The sequence below is a fragment of the Corylus avellana genome, chromosome ca2 (genome assembly GCF_901000735.1).
Source record: "Corylus avellana chromosome ca2, CavTom2PMs-1.0".
Classification (NCBI taxonomy): Eukaryota; Viridiplantae; Streptophyta; class Magnoliopsida; order Fagales; family Betulaceae; genus Corylus; species Corylus avellana.
The window spans coordinates 23289891-23315647 of record NC_081542.1 but is presented as its reverse complement, the minus strand read 5'-3'; the positions used below and the strand labels follow the sequence as shown (position 1 = coordinate 23315647).

General features: G+C 36.3%; 2 protein-coding genes across 3 annotated transcripts; both read right to left on the bottom strand.

Annotated features, from left to right (window-relative positions):
• Nucleotides 1–306: 306 nt before the first annotated feature.
• LOC132168633 (MACPF domain-containing protein CAD1) lies at nucleotides 307–11145 on the bottom strand. Its single transcript, XM_059579642.1, has 6 exons — nucleotides 10626–11145; nucleotides 3792–4030; nucleotides 2865–3060; nucleotides 2498–2681; nucleotides 1767–1918; nucleotides 307–1091 (listed from the first exon to the last, which is right to left on the bottom strand). The coding sequence occupies exons 1-6, from the start codon at nucleotides 10935–10937 to the stop codon at nucleotides 429–431; spliced, it is 1746 nt and encodes a 581-aa protein (XP_059435625.1). The 5' UTR covers nucleotides 10938–11145; the 3' UTR covers nucleotides 307–428.
• Nucleotides 11146–13253: 2108 nt separating this feature from the next.
• Nucleotides 13254–23277, bottom strand: LOC132168625 (probable LRR receptor-like serine/threonine-protein kinase At1g07650). 2 transcript variants are annotated; one of them, XM_059579626.1, is made up of 24 exons: nucleotides 22798–23277; nucleotides 22444–22618; nucleotides 21945–22016; nucleotides 21793–21861; nucleotides 21642–21710; nucleotides 21497–21568; nucleotides 21315–21386; nucleotides 21133–21204; nucleotides 20970–21041; nucleotides 20773–20844; nucleotides 20612–20683; nucleotides 19654–19722; nucleotides 19035–19100; nucleotides 18092–18157; nucleotides 17946–17981; nucleotides 17785–17825; nucleotides 17250–17629; nucleotides 16978–17173; nucleotides 16416–16556; nucleotides 16201–16319; nucleotides 15839–16049; nucleotides 15468–15705; nucleotides 14455–14605; nucleotides 13254–14193 (listed from the first exon to the last, which is right to left on the bottom strand). In XM_059579626.1, exons 1-24 carry the CDS (start codon nucleotides 22919–22921, stop codon nucleotides 13840–13842), a joined length of 3009 nt encoding a protein of 1002 aa, XP_059435609.1. In that variant the 5' UTR covers nucleotides 22922–23277; the 3' UTR covers nucleotides 13254–13839. The 2 variants fall into 2 exon arrangements, with proteins under 2 accessions (XP_059435609.1, XP_059435610.1); XM_059579627.1 differs by lacking the exons at nucleotides 22444–22618; nucleotides 22798–23277 and having other exon boundaries at nucleotides 21642–21715; nucleotides 21945–22015.
• Between the last annotated feature and the right edge of the window lie 2480 nt (nucleotides 23278–25757).

The window sequence follows — 25757 nt, the reverse complement described above, 5'->3', positions numbered from 1 at the left end:
ATTGGAGGTGGATTTTCGGAAAAAGGTTGGTGGCCCATGTTCAGTGTTGAAAAAAATTAAAAATAGGTATGATTGACATGATACAGACAGCATTATCCAATAAAAGAAGCAGACAAAATACTTCATACGAAGTCCATTGGTCATCAGTCAGTAACCCCACATCATGATCTTCATGAAGAAAGATCAATTTATATTAAAAATAAATCAACTGTATCATTATTCAGAAAACACTTCTTTTTCAATGAACCAAAATTCAAAACAAATTCTAGAAGAGAAGATCATTGGCTAATTAATGATGTGACTATGAACAAAACAACTATAGGATAAAAAGAAAATGTACAAAACAGACCAGATATGGACTGTCCAAAGAATGCCTGACTATAGTTTTTTGTGGGGAGGGTAACACTGCAACAAAAAAACCTAATACATCAGTAATTCAGCAAGGAGTATTTTATGCGCAATACAATCTTTCCCTTGTCAACCCCAAGTTTTGCCCCTGTGACTAACCAATGACCAGGAATATCTTGCGGCCCCTTTGACATTTCTGTCATGTCTACAATTTTGGTCAGTTTTCCAATTTGGCTTGAATTATCTTCCTTTTTATCACTTCTTTTTTTCTGGGCTTCCTTATTATCACTTGAAACAGATGAAGAAGTGCCATCAGGCCGTTGTGAAGTATAAAGGGTGGAAGGGTTGTGATCCCAAACAGACCGCCTTATTGTACAGCCGGGTACTTTGGAGAAGAGAAGTTTGAGGTGTAACACATTTTTGGCACCAAAATCCCATACACCAAGCTGAGCTCCTGTGACAATATGAACACCAGAGAGGTCTCCAATGCAAGTTTCCGTGTGCTCAATGGGTGCCGTGCTTACATGGGAGAAGTTCTTCCACTTGATAGGTTCGAACCAACGGCTGTCTTGTTCCTCCGGGCCCTGCCACTTGGGTGCGCCAATGGCCACATGTGCATCCCAATGGGGGTGAAGAATTTTTGGAAGAGACACTAAATGCTGCAAATGGATAGCGAGTCGGTTCTGTTTGCTCCCTTCTAGGCTAAGTCTAAGCCCAGTCACTGGCTTACGACCAACTGTTACCTGCAATTGTGCAACCCATGATTCAACAAAGCTACAGAAACTTGATCTGGTAGGTAGCTTGGGGAGAAATAAACACCAGGCATGCCAAGGTGAAACAATTTACAAAAAAATTATGAAAGTTTTAATTGTGTATTAGCTTTGCACTTCCTCTAAATAGAATTGCAGTAGACCAAGAATAAGGAAAGAACCCTGAAATCCTGGAGAAGTTCAGATTCCACTGATGCTATTGAAAGATTCATAATTCGTATTTTGGGTGGGGAAGGTTAGAAGATAAATTGGGGAAAAAAGAGCCTTCTGGGCTCAGTTTTGAGATTAATATAAAAGTTTAACACCAGATTCTCACAAATAGTTTCTTATCTTTTGAGGCTGAAGCAACATATCACAGGATTGGGTCGAAGAGAGGGCAACCAGGAACCACATATATGATAAAGGCAACCAAGGATAATAAAAAAAAGAGAAACTAAAACATATATGCATATCTGTCCAGGACCTCCTGCACTTACTCCCACCACCTTTTTCTTCTCTGGTTTCCATTTTTACAAGTCCCTTATATTTTAGCAGTACAGAAAATTAACTTAAAAAAATGCCAGACTAGTCTAAACCATTGTGGAAGCCAGCTTCAAATTCATAATTCATAACCACAACCATCAGAGTAAAGAGAACCACAAAGAATACCTGATCTGGGCTCACATACAGCTTTGGACCCATCAAGCTGAACTGAAGGGCGGAACACACAGGCTCCTTTCTGTGTATATTCTGTTCTGGAGCCCAAGCTCGAGCAATTTGAAAATCCAAGAAATACTGTAAATCTTCGATAGGTGGCTTGTCTGGTAACAATAACAGATTATCAGACAGTAATTATTAAAGAAGCAACTATCCTAATAGAAAGAGAATGAACAAGACTGCTCCTTAATAAGGCAAAATGAATTCGAAGTTGGTATTTATATTTGCGGTTATTTAGAGCTTTATTTAGCTTACAAGAATCACAAAAGCAATACATCAGCCCACCCAAAAACAAAACAAAACAAAAGACATTTGAAATAACTTAAAAGTGAGATCTCTTTAACCCTGCTTTTTTGTGGAATCTGCTACTTAAATCTTTGAAAATATTTGCAACAATCCAGTGCACCATTATGAATGCCAAAATCTGTTAGGCTTAGTTAGATTCTAATCAAATTACATATGCACCTACTACTTTTAGGTGGCATTGGCCCTGGTGGGGTAATCAGATTTTGGTAAAAGTCCTTGTAAAGTAAGCATACATGAAATTCTAAGACATTGGTATAAAAAGTTTGAAATCACTTCAAATCCTTTAAAATGCTTGTGATAATACTTTTAGTAGCCACTTTCTAGGATTGAAATGAAATTCATATTTCAAGCAAACAAATAGTTAGATGAGATCTTACATTCTAGATATAACTCAATTGCACGAGCTAGATGCTTTATTCCAGGCACATCTTCCAACAGGGAAACTATGGGTGTAAATGTCATGTTAATAACATCTGGTGCCAATTTTACAGTCTCTGCCCACTTGGCATGACTCTGCTCGAGATCGTCACCTCCTCTCCTCCTAAAAATTACAGTAACATCCTGCAGCAATAAACTGATATTTTAACCGATGTTTTCCTGTATAACTCATGCAAAGAGAGAAATTTCACCAATCACCAAAACCACACTCAAGAACAAGGTGACATGATGCAATGAGCTAAAAGGTCCCCGAGGCTTCTTGGGATAAATACTAATTTTTCGGGGAGGGGGGAGGAGTTTACAGACCTTGTCCTTGTATTTTAAGGGGCCAGCACTTGATTGGCTTTTTGAGTCCAGAAACCTCTGATCCCCAATCTCTTTCACGTAGCTCTCAATCTCCAATGCCGACAAAGGAGATGACTGGTGCTGCCTGATATAAACTACATCTCTTCCACCAATTGTTGCTGACGTAACAACATGCGTACCAAAATTTTCAATAAAACTGAAAAGTGGGAAAATAAAGTGAAAAAATGCCAGTCAGATGCATGCTCTCCAGACCTTCAAAGTCATCTGTTATTTTTACTTTTAAGTCGTCATTTTGACCAGAGCATTGAGTTTGTCCAGGTAACTATCAGAACATGCTCTCACATATTGTGAAATCACTGCAGCTAAATACTAAATTTATTCTCCATGTATTAACAGGGCAATTACATCCAAAATATGGCATTGAAATTGATAATTACAAGATTTTCCAAAACAAAGGTAATTCCACAGAATCCATGCTTTTATTCTCTCTCTAAGGGCATACTTTATTTCCTAACACTGTTACCAGTCTGTAAAGATACATACTTAGGAAGATGCACTAATCCATAGGGATGAAGAGCCAACCATTTGATTGAGCAATAAACTGATCATCATTGGTAACAACCAATTAGTAACCATCATGGTCTTTAATTGCAAATTATTAGGTACTACCGTAAGAGTAAATGTGTATTGGAGTAGGTAATGGAATCAATAATATTGGCACCTCCGAAACACAGAGTCCTTTTTTCTGAAAATGTTTGAACATACTAATAATCAAGATAAGGATTACATCATCTTGCTTGAATATTATATTAAAGAACATGAACATTATAGTTCAAAGGATTATAATATCATTGAAAAATAAATAGAATACTACCAGAAATAAGTTAAGTAAACAACAGCAATACAAATCAGCGATGAATTGCTTACCTTGCCAAGGATGCAAAATCCCAAGAGTAAGGAACAGCACGTCTGATTTCTTCACGCAAAACTAAATTAGGCTTTGCTAATTTAACTTCAAATAAGGGAATGAAATATCCAACCATTGCAAGGGATTTCGTAGCTGCTGCATCAACTTGCCAAGAACCAGTGAAATTGAACATGGCATTAAAGCTTCCCAGTGGGATGCATCCTGATAAGCCTGATTTCTTGTTAAAATATTCTGCCATCTGAAATTTCAAGTATCAAAGGCATCCATTAAACATTGATAAGTTAAAACGTAAAGAATTGTGTTATGTTATCGGGAAAAATAATCCAAAACATCAATGCAAACACGATGCCCAGCATACAAAAAAAAAAATGGTAGTCAATACAGAAACAGCAAATATAGTTCTTTTATATTCTGGGGCTCAACCTTTATGACAAAAAATCTAGTGACAATACCATCACCCGACATCTCCCCATAAATCAGATAGCGAACAAATGTTTCATCGATTCTTTTGCAAACACAAGATATTATTTTTATTTTATAATTAATCGAATTATTAGTGAAAGCAAAAGATGTTACTTGGGTACACAGAGAGTATACAAGAAAAACACCTAGCTAGAAAGAAAACAAAGAACAAGAAAATCATGGAAGCTAAGCACCAAAGGAGTTAAGAACGCAGCTATCCAAATATAAAGAGTATTAAAAGGACTTCAGCTCTGCCCAACATCCCCTTGGGATCCTCGAAACTTGTATCATTGTATTCCCTCCACAAACACCACAAGACACAAGAAGGCACCATCTTCTACATACCAGCACTCCAAGTTCTACCACCAATCTACCAACATGCATGCAAATCAACGACTCTTCTAGGCATAACTCAAGAAAGCCCAAAACGACTAAAGAACACACTCCATAAGACACAAGTAACCTCACAATGGAGAAGATGGTCCATAGACTCCCTATTCCTCTTGCACATACAACACTTGTCAACTACGACGACATGTCTCTTCCTAAGATTGTCCATGGTAAGTATCTTAACTAGGGCTGCTGACCAAGCAAAAAAAGTCGCTATCAAAGGAACTTTGGCTTGCCAAATACTCTTCTAAGGAAAAAGGAATGTCATCATGACCAACAAGGGCACTGTAGAAGAAGCTAACAATGAACAACCCTTTTGTGGAGAGGGCCCACCAAGACTTGTCTTCACCTTCCCCGTCTTACTCTAACTGAATACAACAAATTGAAGAACAAGACAAAGACATCCACCTCCCAATCATGAGCCGCTCTAGCAAAGCTTATGTTCTACTAATTGGAGCCACTAGAAAGATCCAAGTGTGCCACTACGAAAGCGTCGTTAGCGCAAGCAATACCATATAAAACTGGAAAAGCTTCCTTTAAAGCCTCGTCCCCACATCACAGATCATGCTAGAAACTAACATTGGCACCATCCCCCACTTCAAATTTGGTGACACTTGAAAACATCCTCCACCACCTCTTGATATTCTTCTATAACCCCACCTCATACGACCTAAGAGGCTCATCAAAACACCATCCACCCCATGTACTGCTAAATTTAGAGTCTACCACAACTCTCTACCACGCCTCTCTTTCATGAACATATTGTTATAGCCATTTCCCTAAGAGAAACCGATTAATCGTTACCAAGTTCTGAACATCCAACCCTCCCTCAAAAACTAGGGAGCAAATACTTGACCAACTTACCAAGTGATATTTGAACTCTTCGTCTATCCTGCCCCAAAGAAATCTCAATGAAGCTTCTATATGCAGTTTGCAAAAAGGGCGCTATACTTGACCTCATAAGAGGCCCCTAACAAAAGACCAAAATACTTCAAAGGCATAGAAAAAACCCTACAACCTAGAATGCCAGCCAACCCAACCACATTATCTACATTATCCACAGTAACCAATTCCAACTTTGTAAATTGGACTTGGAAAAGGCCTATGACCATGTCAATTGGGATTTTGTTTTGTTTTGCTGCATAGGTGTGGTTTTGGAGAGAGGTGGAGGGCTTGGATAGAGTGGTGTATTAAGTTGGTAAGATTCTCCATCCTTGTAAATGGTTCTCCAGAAGGCTTCTTCAATAGTTCGAGGGGAATTCGGCAAGGGGATCCTCTCTCTCCCTTGTTGTTTGTGCTTGTTATGGAGGCTTTGAGTAAAATGGTGAATGCGACGGTAGAACAAGGCCTTTTGACTGGTTTCTCGGTGGAAAATATGGTTTTATCGAATTTGATGGTCTCTCACTCTTTATTTGCGGATAATACTTTGATCTTTTGTGAAGCTTCTATTGAGCAAATCCGGTATGTACGTCTCATTCTCTTATGTTTCGAAGTTGTATCAGGTTTGAGAGTGAATCTGGGAAAATCAAAGATTGCGGCAATTGGTGAGGTGGAGAACATTGGGGTATTAGCTAGTATCCTTGGGTGTAGTGTTGCCGAGTTGCCTATGAAGTATTTGGGTCTCCCTCTAGGGGCGCCGTACAAGGATACGGTTATGTGGAATGATGTGATTGAAAAGATGGAGTGTCAGATGGCGGGTTGGAAGAAGATGTATCTCTCTAAAGGAGGTCACCTAACTCTCATTAAGAGCACTTTGGCTAATCTTCCGACTTACTTTTTGTCTCTGTTTCCGATTCCTATAAGTGTAGCTAAAAGGATTGAGAAAGTCCAAAGAGATTTCTTGTGGGGAGGAATGGGAGATGAGCCTAAGTTGCATCTTGTAAGTTGGAATCAAGTCTGTCGTCCCCTACGCTATGGTGGTCTTGGCATTCAGAAGCTGCACCAATTTAATCAAGCTCTTTTGGGTAAATGGCTTTGGAGATATGCGAATGAGAGCGAGGCTCTTTGGTGTAAGGTTATCAAAGCTAAGATGAAGACAAGGAAGGTGGGTGGTGCACGAAGGAGGTTTCAGGTTCCCATGGTGTGGGCCTATGGAAGCACATTCGTCAAGGTTGGAATTTTTTTGCCAAAGAGATTCGGTTCAAGGTGGGGGAGGGTTCGAAAGTTCGTTTTTGGCATGATATTTGGTGCGAGGAGAATTCCTTGAAGCAAGCTTTCCCATCCTTATTCAGTATCGCCAGACACAAAGAAGCTTGGGTGAAGGATAATTTTACTTGGAGGAGTGGGATAGTTTAATGGAATGTCATTTTTGTTCGGCCCGTTCAAGATTGGGAGATGGATTTGGTTTTTCCTTTCTTTGATCGATTGTATTCTTGCAAGATTTCCATAGGCGGTGTTGGTGGTCTGCAGGAAAGGGAGGAGGCACTGGAAGATGGTGCCTACTTGCTTTTTTTGGTGTCTATGGAGAGAAAGAAATAATAGGTGCTTGGAGGATGTAGAGAGGTCTTTCGAGGACTTTTTATCCTATTGTTTTCATACTCTATATCTTTGGACTGTAGCATTTGTTTTCCCGGTTTCGATTAGCTATGATGATTTTCTTGTACGTTTTTCCCTTTCTAGTTAGGTGATCCTCCTTGTATACTTCCAGTGTACTTAAGGGCGCCTTACGCTTTTAATAAAGTCAATTACTTACTTATCAAAAAAAAGATTTCCATAGGCGTGGTAGATCGTATGTGCTGGATTTCGTCCAAGAAGGGAAAGTTTGAGGTTAAGTCGCTCTACAAGGCTTTGTCCTGCTCCAATCAAGAGGTGTTTCCTTGGAAGAGCATTTGGCGCACTAAGGCTCCTATGCGAGTGGCTTTTTTTGGGTGGACAGCGGCTCTAGGCAAAATCTTGACACATGATACTTTGCGTAAGAGGAACATAGTGGTAGTGGAGTGGTGTTGTATGTGCAAGAAGACCGGAGAGACAGTCGATCATCTTCTTCTCCACTGTGAGCTCGCAAGCGCTCCTTGGCATTCAATTTTTATTCGGTTTGGATTGCATTGGGTCATGCCTTGCAGGGTGAGGGACTTGTTCGATAGTTGGTGGTCGGGAGGACGATCCCAAAGCGCGGTTGTGTGGAAGATGATCCCTCTGTGTCTTATGTGGTGTATATGGAATGAAAGAAATGCTAGATGTTTTGAAAATTCCACTAGGACTATAGAGGAATTGACCCGTTTTTTCTTCTTTACTCTTTACTCTTGGACGGTCGCTTGGCTAGCTCCATTAGAGATTAGTTTTTCTGATTTTCTTTTTCATTTCTCTCCCTCTTAGGCGCTCTCTATTTATACCTCCTGTGTATGTGGGTTGCGCCCCTTTGTGCTTTTGATATATATTACATTTACTTATCAAAAAAAAAAAAGATTAATCTTCAAACCGGGGACAGCTTTGAAGCATAAAAATAAAGAAAGCATAAGGCAAAGGTGGTCAGGCTTAGCCCCACAAAAAACCAAAGTGTCATCTACAAATAACAAATGTGAGATGTCAACAACCCCAAAGTGCCTAGACCCCACAAGCCCAAGAGAAATCCCCCAATAAACAAAACTAAGCTCCTCCAAAGAAGTTGGAATTTAATAACTTGAACATCCTATGCAAATTGAAGCTAATGAACAAGAAAAAATGTGTAAAATAAGAAAGGAAGTACTTCCCAAACTTTGGGAGCACTCTTCAACACGGATTTATTGGGTTGGAGGTAGAAGATGTGGTAATACTGGATATGAACACATTTAACAAAAGATTAAAGGACCATATTGGTTAGGTTCCAATAAGATGTTCTTTTCTTTCCTTCTTCTTTTTTCTTTTTTTTCCTTCTGATAAGTAAAGACAAATACATACATGGGGAGAATGCACAAGTACACGGACTGTGCAAGAGCTGTGGCTAAAAGTTACAATCTGAAGTTCAAATATTAAAAAATCTCAAAATGTAGTGGAATGGATGCTAGCTGAAGCAGTCCAATCGCACAATGATCTCAAGAAGACTTAATCAAAATTCAAGGCAGGTCTACTGCTTCAAAGTCCAATAATTCCTTTAACTCTAAATTGTCCAAAAGATGTTGTTCACCTTTGTGGTGCTCAAACAAAGGAGAAACTGTTTACCAATGACCTTCTCCCTCATATGATCAGTAGTAAGCCTTATCTTAAAAAAATTGAAATTTGCAGACTCAAAGACCAGAATTCATAATGACAGACAAGAAACATAATGTAATTGTAATCTGATTACAGGTTGTAAAGCGGTTGAGTGAGATCTGCTTAGGCCTTGGGTTCCAATCATGCCAATAAAAAGAATGGCATTATAAGAGTGTTTCCAAATGCCTAACTAAAAACGTTTGTCAATTAACAAAAGATACTTCATTCAGTTGCTTGTTTGCTTGCCAACAGCCTGATTATATAAAAACCAATTGGTTGCTAATCTAAAGCAGAAGAACATCAATTAGATCTGAAATTACTAGAAACAAAAACGCATTCCCTTGAGAAACAGGCCTTCCTAGAATATACTTCTATACTTGTTCCCACAACATATATGACAAACAAGGTAATGTAAGATATCCTTGCATTGATGATTTTTTTGAGGACATTAATTGTTCTCCCTGATCAAAAGAATTGTTCCTATCCATTACCAATGATTCTCCCAATTCATATAACTCAACAACCTTCTTCCAGGCCTTTATCTAAGTTCTCACATTAGCTAAACCTAATTCACAACTCAACTTTGAAATGAAAATTGTGTCACTATGAATTAGATCATTTTTACTGCCCAGCCCTGCTCCCACCCAAATCATGAAACCTCTCTCACCCAATAACACCAACTGACATTTCTGGTGAGAATCTGAAAATAGGAAATAGGTAGGTTGGAATTTGGATAAGGCTGGCTGAATAACAGAATATAACCCCCAAAGATATCTGAGCCTTCTCTGACCCCGCTAGACATTGGAACCCTTTGACAGTAAGTGAACATTAAAACTCAAAATGTAACGACCCAAGATAAACACTAGTCACATATGCGCTACAACTCCAAATGGACTAGTCAACTTCCAACTAGAACTCCCTAAAATTACTTATAAACCTCAATCTCACTTTGTAAAGAACTAATGTGGGACTAAGCACCCATTAGCACCTCAGATCGCTTACATCCATGTCAGGGCCTGTATTAGGCAGTGCCTAAGCACCATATAGTGCTACTAAGTTGCTCTGATACCATTTGTAATGATCAAGAAAAAGTATTAGTCACATTTGCATTATCACTCCAAAAGACTAGTCAAGTTACAATTGGAGTTCCCTCAAACCGCTCATAAAGCCCTATCCAACCTAGTAAGGAACCAATGTTGAACTTTAACACCCATGAGCAAATTTATAATCCACTCACTCAATTTGGACAATTCATCTTTGCAATATGGGTTAGCTTTCTAGCGTATCACAAAAAAGATTAAGCTACGTGACGAAGATGAACAAAACTTAAATTGTTGTATTCACCCAAAAATTGATTAATAAATTAACATTTCAGCCCATGTCAATAAGAAAGGCCAGAGACCCATCTAATATCTTAAATATTAAAACAATATTTATTATTTTGAGTACATCTCATGACGGTGTGAATGATAGTGTGATCCGTAAACTCTAAATGAGAAACCCAACTAATTTTCCTTCGAATTTGAAAACTTCAAAATTGAAGATTTCCCTCTTAGATACTAATCAAAATTGACTTCTAAGACCCACAACATGAAAAAATTTAAGTTACACTCCAGCAAGTCCATCATGAAAAAAAACTAAATCACAAACGCCCAACAATAAAAATAAAAATAAAAAAGGAACAATAATCCCAACAAGCCCATTACAACATCAGGATTGTAGAGTTAAGATATGCGCAGACAATTATTCAAGCACTACAGCACACCAAGACCAAGAAATTAAAAACCCAAAAACAAAATGGATCGAGAAACCACCTCATGAAAGCTGCACACAGATTTTCTCTCTATGGCACTCTTCCCCACTGAGCACTGAATGTCAACAGGCACATTTGGCACCACAACGCCATCAGAAGGCACAAGATCCCTGGCTTTGTCCTCCTCAAGGTGAACCAGCCTCGACCCAGGAGCTCCCTTGCAGTAGAGAAGCCTTATATCGGAGGTGACATCGAAGCCTCGACCCAGAGCCTGGATTGAGTTGCTGAGGGTGGTGGCCAAAGCATCAGAGCCAAAACTTCTTGATGTTGTCGTTATTGTTGCTGAGTTTTCCATAGTGAAAGGATCTTTCATTGGTAGAAAGCAAGAGGAAGTGGTGAACAAGAAATGCTTTGATTGTTGTTGTTATTGTTGATTGTGAAAGACATGTTTCTCGGAAGCAGATGAATTGATTTTGTTCTAGGTTTCGTCTTTTTTATGTGGAAATGGCTTGGTAGGGTAAAAGCTTTGGACTTTGCTAGTTGGTGAGCTTTCTCCTTTGTTCTAGAGGCAGGCTTTTGACTGCAATGATGGCTAAAAACGCGTTTTTTGTTCGTAGAGAGAAGGATTCTGAGTTGACTGGTCATCCTTGTTAAGATCCAAACCCAAAGTCTTACGCTTCTTTTCTTAATTGATTTTTGCAGGGTTTATGCATTAATTAGCCTTATAAACAAACAAATCCTTAATCAAGAATTAGGATCTGTCAATTTCATTTGGTTATAGTTGATGGACATTTTTGTCCACTCAAAAAGTGAAAAGACAAAAATACTCGTCCACTATAATTATCTAAATATTTTTTAATTAACTGAAGAGGATCATGTTCCATTATAACCTATGTAAGTAAATTTACTCAGTACCCAATACGAATTTATGAATTTGAGCAAAGAAATTTAATACGTTTAATTAAATCGATCAGATTAAAATTAGCTTATATAGTTTTAAATCAAGGTCTTGACACAGCTCGAACTCGATATACAACATATGAACTGGTAATTTTTGTCACAACCTGCAAATCCAACACGAAATTAATGGTTATAGTTGATGGTTTTAACTCGTTTACTTCATATGTATAATCTTTATATTTCGACAAAATTTAAATTTGACATATAAACACGAATTGTCACCCCTAATGGGTATCAAATTATTCCCTTTGCTAATTTAGCCACCTCTCCCTGGTTTTCAAGTTAATGCTTGCTTAGTGTCAAAAGAAAAAAAGAAGTTAATGCTTGCTTCTTTGCATTTGAATGTTATTTTAAAATGATTCTTTGTCCTTTGACCATGTTAAAGAATGATTTCATGCTGGCTGAATTTAGTTTTGGGTATCTTTGTTTAATATTCTAATATATATTAAAATTTGATTTGTTTACTAGTAGCCTCCATGCTACAAGAATTTGGAACTACTCGATTCTATTTTTCTTTTTCACAAAAAACTTTGTGATTGCTCTAGTGAAAAGAATTCTCTTATATATATATTGTGCCTTAAATTATTTGTTAATATCTTTCACTTGAAAATGTAAAACAAAAGGTAAAAAAAGAAAATAACAAACATAGATTTTTTTTTTTTTAATGAAATCCAACGAGTTCTAAACAATTTGAATAAATAAATAAATAACACAAGCATTGTGGGATCAAGTTGGACCGTTTTGATGTTGTTGACCTTTACATTGGTTGGAAAGGCAGCTCCTTGAGGCTTATGGTAGAAGCCATTGGTGCCAGCAAAAGATTACAGGGTTAGAGCCAAAAGTCCTATCAAGCTTGTAAGATATGTTGTTTTCTTTTTTTTAATCTGATAAGAAATATTGTTGATCCTTATAAGAGAGAGCCAATTTATGAAAGGCTAACTTCTATTTAGAAGTTGTCTCTTGAAATAGTTGGTAAATTGGCTCTCTTATAAGGATCAACAACATATCTTATCAGATTAAAAAAAAAAAAAATAGTTGGTAAGTTTACGATTAGTACATGGAATGGTTATTTTAATTTTTAATTAAAATTAAAGAAGTTAGAAAATTTGGTTTATCTTACAAGATATTTTCTAATGGAATAACCATTTCTGTAGAATTTTGGTTGATGATCGTATGGAAGGAAATCCTATGAAGGACTAAGAGAATATATTGAGAACTGGTGGTAGGAATTGTTAGGAAAAAAATATTCTCATTTGGACTCTATTTATATAGTCCTAATCACAATTTTACCGTGCCAAACGCACCCTAAACTGTGTTGTGCAAAAACTTTAGCTAGGTGAGTTGGCTTCAAAAAGTGGTTTAACTTATGGGTGGCAAGTCGAGTTTGTATAGTGTCGTGTTGTGAATATACTATATATGGGTGGACATGAATACAACCCATTAAATTAATCGTGTCAAACAACCCTTAAATGGTTTAACTTTTATCATTAGCTCCATTCCAGTCTTTTCTTTTCATTTCAATTTAGTAGAAATTCTTCAAACCTAATTTAAAGAAAAAAATTGTCAACAAAAAATTAGCCAAATGGCATGGTCCATTCAGGAATAGAATGGACCATATCTTTCATAAATTCATCAATAGCATCATGCACATGTGACCATGTCAATGATATAGAGAGCGAAATGTATGTCCAGCATTGGAGCCAAGATTTTGATTCATGGGGGACAAAAATTGAAAAATAAAAATTATAACTTACGAAATAAATAAACACTGGGTCAAGGTTCTTGACACCTCTACAATGAGCTTTTTATACCAAGTGCTAACAAACAAATTGAGCCCATTAATACACGAAGGCACATTTACAAAACAAAATACATTCGTGGTCTTTGTATTTGTACATTGTCTTCTAAGTTCTACCTTCAACTAAACACCGTAACTGTACATTTACCAAAAAATTTCTCTAAAAGTTAGTTTTCAAATAATATGTCACCATCTTATGAGATCGATTATTATGAAAAATATACTAAATGTACTATGAGATAGTGAAACATCACTTGGAAACCAATTTTGAGAAAACAAATTTGGCAAGTATAGCATTTCTCGTCTTTCTTTTGTTCACCAGGACACATGGCCTTCTTCTATGAGGCTTACATATTACTCCCTACACTATTAGGAAACTACATATTATTCCTCAAATATTCATATATTCCACTCTTAAAAGTAACCAAACACAAATACTTTCCTACCAGAGGATTCAACATAATTTCTTAGCATTAAACAAGAACTTTTCATCACCAGGAAGTCAGTTTACTTTGAATTAAGATTGACTTGCTAATGTACTAGAAGAGCCAATCCATGTGGAATCTGATGAGTGAACGAGATTATGAGTGTCGCTTGAGGCCGGTCCTAGGACCTGATCAAACAGGTCTTTTAAAGCCTTAAACCTCAACTCATCGCCATAAATACTTGGATCCATGATCAACTCACGAACAACAGTTCGGCCCTCAAGCATGCTCACTACTGCAGACATCGTGGGTCGAAGTGTTGGCGATGGATTAGTGCATAAGAGAGCTACTTTAATGATTCTTACTGCCTCTTCTTTACTGAAGTTAGACCCCAACTTTGGATCCACCAACTCCATCAAGTTCCCTTTTTGTTGTAAAACAAGGGCCTATTTAAGAATGGAAAAGGAAATAAATTAGCATTAGATCGGAAATTAGTGTGCAAATTGATATGCGTAATGCGATCACCATATGCAATTTGGTTTCCATGAAGATAAACTAGTGTGCAGATTGAAACTCTGATGAATATCTATGATATAGGAAAATATAATGACAAAGCCAAATAGAGATGCCATTAAATGATCGATCAGGGCTCAAAATTATGCTTTCGGTTTCATGTATAAGAAAAATTTGACGAAGACCTATCTTACCCAGTCTAGAAGGCACACAAAATCCTCACTGGGTCGAAATTTCGTGTTGTTCTTCCCAGCAACAATTTCCAATGCAACAATTCCAAAACTATATACATCTGCTTTATATGTTAAATAGCCCCATAATGCATATTCTGGTGCCATGTATCCTCTGCATAAAAAGATTAATTTATTAGTAAGGGTTCACTGGTCAGAGGCTACAGGCTTCACTATCATACAACTGTATAACAAAATAATTTTAGCTTCTGGATTTCCCATCTTAGAGATTTTATTGACATCTTGGCAAGCAATCAGTGCCATCAATAAAGCTTGCATTATCTCTCACAAGTTTGTTGCACTTGAAAGAGTGAAAAGTTCAACTAAGAACAAAAAGAAGAGTTAGAATTCTTAACAACTACAGGCCTCGACAAATGCACTTAATATTGATTTTGGTGGAGGACCAACTGTATCTGTTGCTGATATGTGCCCTTGCAAATTGTTAGTTGAAGTCATGCACAATTAGCCATACGGGGAAACCTGAACATATAAATACAATTTTCTGTATATTGCTTACTCCTTGTTTAAGGAGGAGAGTAACAATTAGAGGTAGAATAAAAAATATGAAATTAAAAAGTTTTGACTAACCAGATTTCCAGATGCATTATAAAGTTTCTGTTTTATGAAAAGTCTGTGCTGTTACTCAATTGCATATAAGCTTGAGGTAAACTAAGTATTAAGTATGTAGATCATAGCTAAGTGCATCATGCTTAGAAAAGAATTTGTGAAGTAGGGATACTAATAAGAATGCAAATGCCGTTGGCTAAGATAAACAACCTACTAGTAATACTTAAGCCATGACCTTTTCCTACAACACATACACAAACTCGTTTATGGAGGCTTCAATTTTCACCTTATTCTGATTTACTATTAGCAGAGAAACTTGACTTAAGAGACATTATGATGCATATTTTGTATGAAAAGTACAGAAGAAAAATTTGATATCAACGTGAAGGAAAGAGATAAAGGTGGCTCACATAGTTCCTGCAACTCGGGTGCTAATGTGGGTGTTCTCCTCTTCGTCGAGCTTGGCCAACCCAAAATCAGAAATTTTAGGGTTAAGGTCCCTATCCAGTAGTACATTGCTAGTTTTGATGTCCCTATGAACAATTTTCAGTGGTGATTCCTCATGCAAGAAAGTCAAACCTCTTGCTATGCCGACACATATTTTATGCCTTGTAGGCCAGTCCAATTTCACTTTGCCTTCCTCTGGACCTGGAGTTGGTGTATATAGCTCAATCAATGATATTGAAAATTATAGTTCAACCTATATGATTCATGCCATTCAATTCCTATTCTTTTTAAAATCAATATAATATACATGCAAAGGATCAAACACAAATCTTACCAAACAAAGCATGTGAAAGGCTATTGTTTTCCATGTATTCATATACCAACAATAATTGGTTTCGTTCAATACAACATCCATACAGTCTAACAAGATTCGGATGTTGTAAACCAGAAATCATTCCTATTTCATTCACGAACTCTCGATTTCCTTGCTTTGATTTAGAAGAAAGTTGCTTAACAGCAATTATGGTACCATCTAATAATGTGCCCTGCATTGAAAGTATAATTTGCATTATTGGTTATGTATAAACTCTATCAGAAAATGTAACGGACCAGTAAAAGTTGTGAAAGAGAGAAGAAAAAATATATATTTAATGCTTTCATACAAAAATAGAAGACAATGATGTAATAGTGGATTACCTTGTATACAGCTCCAAAGCCACCTTCCCCAAGCTTGTTTGCAGCATCAAAATCGTTTGTGGCAATTTTAATTTGTCTAAAGGTAAAAAAACCAGTTTGAAGATCTAATCCTTTCAGCTCTGCAAAACGAATGACGTTAAGATGTTGGACTGCATCTTCAACATTACAAGACTGCTTGGGTGCACTAACTAGTTAACATATCTGAACTACATTACCTTGTTCCCTCGATGTCTTGCCTCCTAAACAGCCTTTCCACCGAAGAATTCCTAAAATCATGAAAACAAGGCTTGACACCAAAACTGCAGTTCCAACCCCAATGAGTATCTTCTTTTTTCTGTCATCGGGAGGGTTGAAATCTGCAGAAAAATATAGCAAAGAACAGTGATTGTAGGACTGCATTTTTTTTCTTTTGTCTGTAGTAGATATAGGTGAATCTAGTGTAAAAGAAGATACTTATCTCGATGATTCAAGACATGGATTAACTAATAAAGAAGAACAAAATAAAGGTTTAAGACAAAAATCTGGATAACTCTTCCACCAAGCTGCACATTAACTTTCTTTCAAGTCTTTTATTTTGCATCCAATAGTTATGGGGATGGCTGCATCCACCATATGTTAAACATCTTTTCTTTTGTCAATCTACTCCCAGAGCAGAAGACATGGAAAATGAGAAATTCAATATTTAGTATGAGATACAGAGAGATAGAGAGAGTGGCATAGATAAGTAATGTCTCCTGATATTAAAGAAGGAACACAGATATAACCTATGTTACTTACCAGAGTCTATGGTGATAGCTGATATAAGAGAACCATATGTTCCTCTCTTTGGGATATCTTTTGTCCCTTTCCCAGCCCAATAAAAGCGAATCTCCAAAGTTTTATACTTAACAACTGCTGTAAAATTCCTAATGACTACTTTGTCAACTCCTTGTGCTTCGTTTTCAATATCAAAATCCTTCAGCACCAATTCATTCTGTGACAAAGTAATTCAGTTAAATTATCTTCTATAGCATACAAAGAAGAAAAACAATCTGATTGACTACCTGTACCTGTATATAAACATCAAACATCCGTCTTCCGACACTGTAAAAAGATCTGTTGTCTCGGAGTATTATCTCAGCAAAATGAAGTTTCACAGTATAATTTCCATTTGCCAAGCAGCGCGTATAATATGTTAGAGAAAGAGGAGAGAGACGTGCATTCATGTATAATTGGGAGTCATTCATTCTGAGCCTGGATACATTTTCTGCTACATAGTCCTTTGAGGTACTCCAAACATCCCAAAAATCTCCAGTGCTACTAAAGCCCCAAGTATCCTGTTTCCTACCAACAAATTTTGCTGCACCTCCCGGCTCTAAATCTGCTTCATATTTGATGTCTCCAATGGTGGTTGCATTTCCACCACAATTTATATGCAATGAGTATTGGTCTGGAGAGTATCATTTCGAGGTAATTAGATGCAACCAAACATGGTAGAAGAGATATTCAATTATGTTTGATAGTTTAATCTTGTTGCTATGCAGGATAAAAGATTGATCGATAATTGAAGAAATATAAATTCTGTTTTGGTTCTAACAGATCTACCTTTTGAACATGGATTATTCTTCAGACACTCTGTAAGTATTCTAGATTAAAATGTAGCAAAAAGAAGCAGAATTAGCATGTAAAAAACAAAATTGAAATAAAATGTAAAAAATAAAAAACAGGCTTCTGCTTCTTAGAAGTTTAACAAATTAGATGCTTACGAGTTGTCTGATCCAAAAAAGCTTCTAAACAAATTTCTGTTGAATTACAAACAAGTTAGTTCTACAAATACAAATTACAAGTAAGATGAAGAAAGCAAAGTTGTAATGCTCAAGTAGGTTGTTGTTAAGAGGGAAAAATTTCTTACAGGGTGTCTGGACAAGTACTTGGTGCAGAGCTCGCAGAAAAATTATTATAAGATAAGTCTATTTGGCTGCACAATGGGGTTAACTTGTCAGATATAAAAACAAACATCAAACAATGGAATGAAAAATTGACACTCATTCTAGGTGATACCACATGGAGGAAGATGAAAATGAAGTTGACAGCAAAATGGGACCATTTCACCCACAACTGGCACCTACTGAGGTCATGCGATGAAGCACCATCCACAGTAGGACTTCATGTATATGTATCTCGATATATATGGTGTTGTGAGTGCATTTATGAGGTTTGTATCCCATATTGAGAAAATATAAAGAGAGTAAGTTGTTAATATACCTAAATAAACCCAAGCCCATTAGCTTAGGCTTTTGGGCTAGAGTGGTGTTCAAAAATATATATTAATGTACTTTTTGTTGACTCCCTTATCGATTATCTTCCTAACATTGATATCAGAGTCATGGTTAGCTTATGTAGTTACTAATACGAGTGTTTTGGTTTGACGTGTTTAGTTTGACTCCGGTAAAAGGATTTGGCTCCGCTCTTGAGTTATAGTTGACAATCTTGGATTTGTAAAAGACTCACACTTGAGGGGGAGTTGGGTCAATAGAGAAGAGACTCACAAATGAGAGAGACATTTGTTGTAAGTGGACTTGTAAGGTTTGTCTCCCACATTGAGAAAATATAAAAAGAGTGAGTGGTTAATATACCTAAGTGGACTCTAAACCCATTAGCTTAGGCTTTTGGGATAGAGTGGTGTCGTATATTAATATACTCTTTGTTCACTCCCTTGGTGATTCTCTTCCTAACATAAGGCATCTTGTTAACAGCTTAAATGAATATGCTTTTGTTGTCCAAAATAAGTGTAATACAAAAATGCATTGAAATCTCACACAAAATTAATGTAGAAGTTTGGATGGAGAACATACTAGCGGCTATCTCTGCTCTTGATCCATTCTGGAATAGGTCCACTAAGCAAGTTGCCCGTCAGATATCTATCTCGTGATCAACAAAATCACATTGCAGTTAGAAACCTTCAGATTGTTACAATTTTAACAAATTCATACAGAAAACAAATATTTAAATTCTAAACTTCTGTGAGCTGATTCCATATGTATGAAGCTTTCAGACGTGACTTGTTATCATAATAGCTCTTTCCAAGTGGATGAGGGTTAAAACTTTTGCCTCATCGCTTCGTTAAGCTACAATCCTAAAGGTAAATACTGTGTCAATATGTGCCTACTTGTATTCTAGTAATTCTTGTTCAAAGTATTTCGTATCTAAACTAGCTGCTGCGCTAACTTTTCTCATAGAAAAGAAAACTTATATAGAATTGCAGTTGTTACATGGAAAAAAAAAATTAACTGTGTACCAAAAGCTTAAGCTATTAGCTACGGTCATCTACGCAAAATCTAAAAAGTAAAGGCCAAAAACCTTTGAATTGTTTTAGGAAGTAAGTCAATGTTGTATTCAAGCTTAAAACACACTAGCAAGGCCCCTAGGCATCATGCTGTAAGTAAGCCTTCCTCGTGAATTTAGATTGCTTACATGGTGTCCAAGCTTGTTAGAACTCCAAAATCTGGAAATTTTCCTTCCAATCTGTTGAAGCTGAGATCTCTGCAAAAGAAAGAAAAGAAAGAAAGAAAGAAAAACAGATCTCATAAGAACATATAATTATAAATAATTTTTCCAGTGAACATGGTAAACATAAGGGATATGTGTGTTTCCCAAATGAGAGTGTTTTGTGGGCAACTTTATAAGGTTGAGAGAAAACAAAAATTAAAGAGGAAGGGAATTGAAAGAGAATGAAATTTGATCAAATGAATTGATTAGGCAAGGAACCCTTTTTTAAGGTCAGATAATAATTTCAATACATTAAAAGGGAAATGCAAAGAAATCCAGGAAAAAACAACTCAAAACATAAAAAGCTTATCAAAATATAAAACACCTTTTTTATTAAAAAATTCACACCTTATTGAAGAAATATTTTACCAAGACAGGAGCGTAACTTTTGCAGGTAGGAATTAACTTATTATTCAAAAAAAAAAAAAAAGGATTAGAGTGGATGTGCATCGGGGTGGCTGCACGGCCTCCACAACAAGCATGGGGTGTATTGTGTGGTTTATGTAGTAAAAATCTCTCAGTTATCAAGAACACCTCTGAAAATGCAAGAGGCTTTCATGTCATACCAAACTAGTGAGATGTAATTTCATTATCTTACTAATCTAGGCCTACATTCTGTCTTGGCATTGTAAGTCACATCCATTATAAAGCAGACACCATCCTATCTGTTGAAATCCTAACACCTAATACTACATTCAATTTTGTCAGGCTAACATTAAAATGTCTCCAATTTCAATGAATACGAAATATTAGCATTTAGCACGTTATCAAATTGCAATAAGCCCCACCGGCAGGATAAGTCCACACATGTCAATGTAAATATCATTATAGGTCTTAATCTCCATGTACTTCAAATAGAAAGAAGAATAAACAGAATAATTACAATATTTTCAGCTGTGCCAGTTCTGAGATATATGCAGGGATTGGTCCAGAGATATTGCAACTCCTCAACATCCTGAACCATAAACAAACTTCATGTAAGTGTTGCAACAAGAGGTACATTATTCCAACTGCAGAGAATTTTACAACATAAAAATGCCTTACAATTTTACCAGGCTTCTCATGTTTTGTAATGGCGGAAAAGATGAACCCTCTCCTAGTAAGTCACTAATCCTTCTGCATAGAATTGCATCATCAAGAACTGTTATCGTCTTCAGCAACCATTTTATTAGTTTAAAATCACATGAATGTATCATAGAGATTATGCACTCGAAAATGTTAAATTAGAAAGCAGAACTCACAGCTCGGTCAAATTACTCAAAACAGAAATGCTGGTAGGAATAGGCCCCTCAAAACCACTAGCTTGGATCTCTCTGTTAAGAACACAATTCCAATGGATTCAGATTACACCTGAAAATTCCAGGTAGAAGAGATTTACATAGCATTTTAGTAAAAACCACATACAATTCCTGAAGTTGTTTCCAGCTTCGAAAGAAGTCTGGCATTCTTCCACTGAATTTGTTACTGCTAATCCTACTGCATATGGGCCAAATGGAAAGAAGATTGAGTAAAATAGCTGAAAAATTTTCAAGAAAAAATCTAAAGTTATTGCTAATAAAGCAATGGAAAAGGTTACGACCACTTACAGTTCTTGTAATTTGGTTAGATTAGTGAGAGTGGCAGGCAATTCTCCCGTGAGATTGTTAGCATTAAGAATGCTGCAGTCACCAAATGAAAACTTAAGACCGGTTCAACTAACTCTAATATTAAATTATTACAAAAATCATTGAGAATTTAGAAATGTTATTTGGAAGAAAGAAACACTAACAGTTTCTCCAAGTCCACCAAGTTCCCAAGCTCAGTGGGAACAGGTCCAGAAAACAGGTTGCTCTCTATGGTCCTGAAATACAGTCCTTCAAGATTAGAGCAGGGCTAAACCAAATGAAATTTTAATATAGAGATCCAGAGCATACAGAGATTTAAGAGTGGTAATCTTTCCCAAGTAGTCAATACGCCCTGATAAGTTGTTTGCACTGATGGACCTGCACTTGATTCATTCCATTAGGTTCAGTAGTAAGCTTTTACTGGCTAACCTTGGACAAGAAAGTTTAGCAAGTCATTTACAGATTTTCCAACTTTGTAGAAGCCCATTCCCGTGGTATTGTACCACTGAGGTAGTTCCTGTTGAAATCACTATCAACAAGAGAAAATTTTGATGTTACTATATAAGCTTATAATAATAAGACGAAAAATAAATAATTGGAAGCTCTTCTTACATTGCCTTAAGGTAGGGTAGCTTCACCAGTGATGGTGGAAGCGTACCAGCAAGATCCTGCCCTTTAAGAAATCTGTATGTCAAAAATTAGAAGAAAAATAAAAAAGATGATAGATTACAAATTCCTTATATAAAAAAGGTAATGCCCTGCTCAAGAAATACGGACAATATTAAGAGAAATGTTATTTTGAATTCTCCCAGCATACTCAGTTGATATGGCATGCTCAATCCAACCTTAAATCAATCATAATTAAAACTAACAAACAAATTTAAGAATAGATTAAGCAAGCCACTTCAGCTGAGTATGCTGAGAGAACCACTGTGTCTTATGCTGGGAGAACCACAAAATTCAAGAATAGATTAAGCATGCCACTTCAACTATTTTTTGGTAGGATCAACTGGTAAAGTACTCATAAACTTATTGCTTCTTGCCATTAACCATCATAATAAGAAACTTCAATAAGAATAAAGTTGGCATTATGTGAGTGAAGGGAGCGTACATGTGAACCACGTGGCATACACCATCAGGGTAGGAGCAATTGCAGTTGACAGTATTGTTGTACAATGGCCTCTCATTTGAATATGGTGTTCTCCAGCTTGAGTCATTGCATGGATTTACACTGAAATTCCAGTCTTTCTTCCCCAGTTGTGTAGCAATTTCTCGAAGGGCTTCCACTGCACACATCAAATACATCAAACAGTTATTTGCTCTGTTTCTCTAAGACCCAGATATTAGCTGTAGCTGATGCTAGTTTTCTGTCTGTTTTGTTGCTGTAAACTTCCTTAAGTAGAAACTTCAATCCAGAGATTACAGAAAAAGAAAAACCCATATGCATATACAGAAAAGGAAGCACCTTCATCATCCGGAAGACGCCCTGCTTGTGCTTTGACTAATCTGTTTGCTCCCATGGACATGAGCAGCACTAAAAACACGACAAAACTTAAGGTGGTCTTTGGAAAACAAGGCGGGCTTGCCATCTTCTCCTCCACGAATCAACAAATTAGTTTGCTTTCAAACTTGCATGGAGATGCAGATATGTTTACATATATAGCATCACCGAATCGTTGAATTTTCCTTTGAAAACCTTTGGCTGGTCGTCGTAGATTTGTCGCATCCGTTGATTAGTAGAAATTGCCAATTGGACTGTTTATGTCGACTACAATCCATCTGGGTTTTGGATTAGTATGACCGCCCCTTTGACTAATTAACGCTATTGCTTTTATAGAGGGACTTCAAAGTTTGAAAGAGAAGAAACAACTAGATTGTTTATGAATATTTTATACATGGCAAATGCTCTCTATCCAAGGTTTTCCTGAGCTGAAGCCATGGCCATACATACTAGGATTCAACAGATTAGGAATATATATATATATATATATATATATATGGATTCAGCACGTCAAAACCCATGGCTATAATGGCTACGATGACTTTTTGACAAAAGAAAAGCGAGAGAAGCCGTGGCTTGTTCCTAGTGCACCGAAAGAGTAAAAGACCAAAAGAAAAAATTTAATAATATGTGTACGACTTCTTAAGACACCTTGTCGTTGCAAACACCTCTATCCGAAGTTTGTATAATTTGATATCAAAGTCATCCATTAAGAATAAGATTGGACATAAATTGTCAAGTACGAGATAGAAGAGGCGACAAGTATGTATAGGCATTGAATACTCATAGATAGATAAGTAGAGTCACCAAATACAAAAAGGCTATCGAGTGAGTGTCGATAGAGTGATTTGATGCGGACTTCGGCTGCAAAGCATGATAGAATGTTATGATCTTAAGTAACTATGTGTATATAAGCTTTTAAACACTATCTCCATATAAATTGATTTGAAACAAATTTTGAGTAGAACTCATTATTAAGAATCTGCTTAATTTTGAGTCAAGCGTTTACCGTTAAAGTTGAACAACTTTGTGCTTTCTGTGACATCAACTGACAGTGCATGGTCGATTTTATTGACCCATTTTCCTTGTCTTATTTTGCTTTCAACTGCTTAATTTTCCGTAACTCTACAGTTTGAGATGTTTGTGATGCAAATTGATAAGCATGGGATTCCTTGTATGATACTCCTCTGTGTGTCGGCCGGCCGGAGATGTTAGAAATTAAAGTAAAAAAACATGTCTAGATCTGATTGAAGAAGTAAACAAATCAGTTGCGTCCAACAATTGCCAACGAAAAAGAGGGATAATGCATGAACCAATCATTTATTGCGACAAGTGCTAGATTTTTCGGTGTTAAAAATAATATTATTATATCAATATCCTATTTATTGTGTATGTCAAAAATTATTTAAAACATTGAGCAGTGATATGCAGCACACTGGTGTGCATAAACAGTCATGCACGCCAGTGTTATTTAATTATAAAATATAATTAAATAATTATTTAAACAGTAAAAAAGAATAAAATATTTTAACACTGGCGTACATAACTGTTCATACACGCCAGTGTGCTGCATATCACTAACCTAAAATATCTAGTTGCATAGAGAATATGTAATAATTTATATAGTAATTACAACTATCAAACTACAAGAAAAAAGTGTTCATTGTCTAGTGGATAGGACAAAGAGTCTTCACAACTTTTAGAATATGTTAAAATCTTATTGGGAGGCAACTTTTTTGATGTCCTTTTTTGATACTTGTATAGGAATGTTAAGAGTAAAGTTTAAGTCAAGAATTCCAAGTTTAAGTCATTCTAGGGTAGATTTATACTCAACTAGCTACAACTAGTCAGGCTCAGTTTTATTCTACCATTATTCTTCACATGTCACTGTGGGGGTAGATTTATACACAACTGCAACTTGTTATGTTCAATTTCATTCTACCATTATTCCCTTTTTTTTATAAAAAAAAAAAGAAAAAAAAAAGGTAAATATATTATAAATCCCTAAGTCAACGCGCCAAAACTGTAAAATCCTAAATTTTTTTTTTTTTTTTTTTTTCAAATTTTTACTCTCTGAGTTAATCAAAATGCCAAATAAATCTCCACCGTTAAATTTTCTCAAATTTTTGTAACACAAATTAGTCCCAATCAAAACGCACCATTTTGATTGGAACTAACTTCAGTCTAGTTTTTGATCTTACGTGACCACAGTGAATACATAGAATCAAAACTCATCATTTTGTAAATGGACCCAGTAATAATGAAATCACAGCAACCCCTCCTTCATCAATCACTCTCTTCCTAGCGGTGGCATGAGCTGCCACAACTTGTCGAAGCTCCTTGAAGGCTTGAACTCTAGCTTGACCCTTGACCTTCTTTAGCGAGAAGCTCCGATACCCTTCCCTGTATGTCTTCCAATTTCTTTTTCATAAGCAAATACTTTAGTTGGTGAGTTTTGATTCTATGTGTCCACTGTGAACACGTAGGATCAAAAACTTGAATGAAGTTAGTCCCAATCAAAACGGTGTGTTTTGATTGAGACTAATGAGTGGACACATAGGATCAAAACTTGAGTGAAGTTAGTCCCAATCAAAACACACTGTTTTGATTGGGACTAACGGGCGTAACACAAATTTGAGAAACTTTAACGGTGGAAATTTATTTAGCATTTCGATTAACACAAGGAGTAAAAATTTAAAAAAAAGATTAAAATTTTTTTTTTGGGATTTTACAGTTTTGGCGGGTTGGATCATGAATTTATAATATATTTACCCTTAAAAAATAAAAAATAAAATAAATAAATCAGCCTTAGTATGTCTCCATGGGGAGTTTCTATGGTTGTTCTTGAAGAAAAGAGATGGATTTATGCACATGTGATATCTAAGGAAGGCGTCTTTGCATGTGGATTCAAGCAAGATTGAACC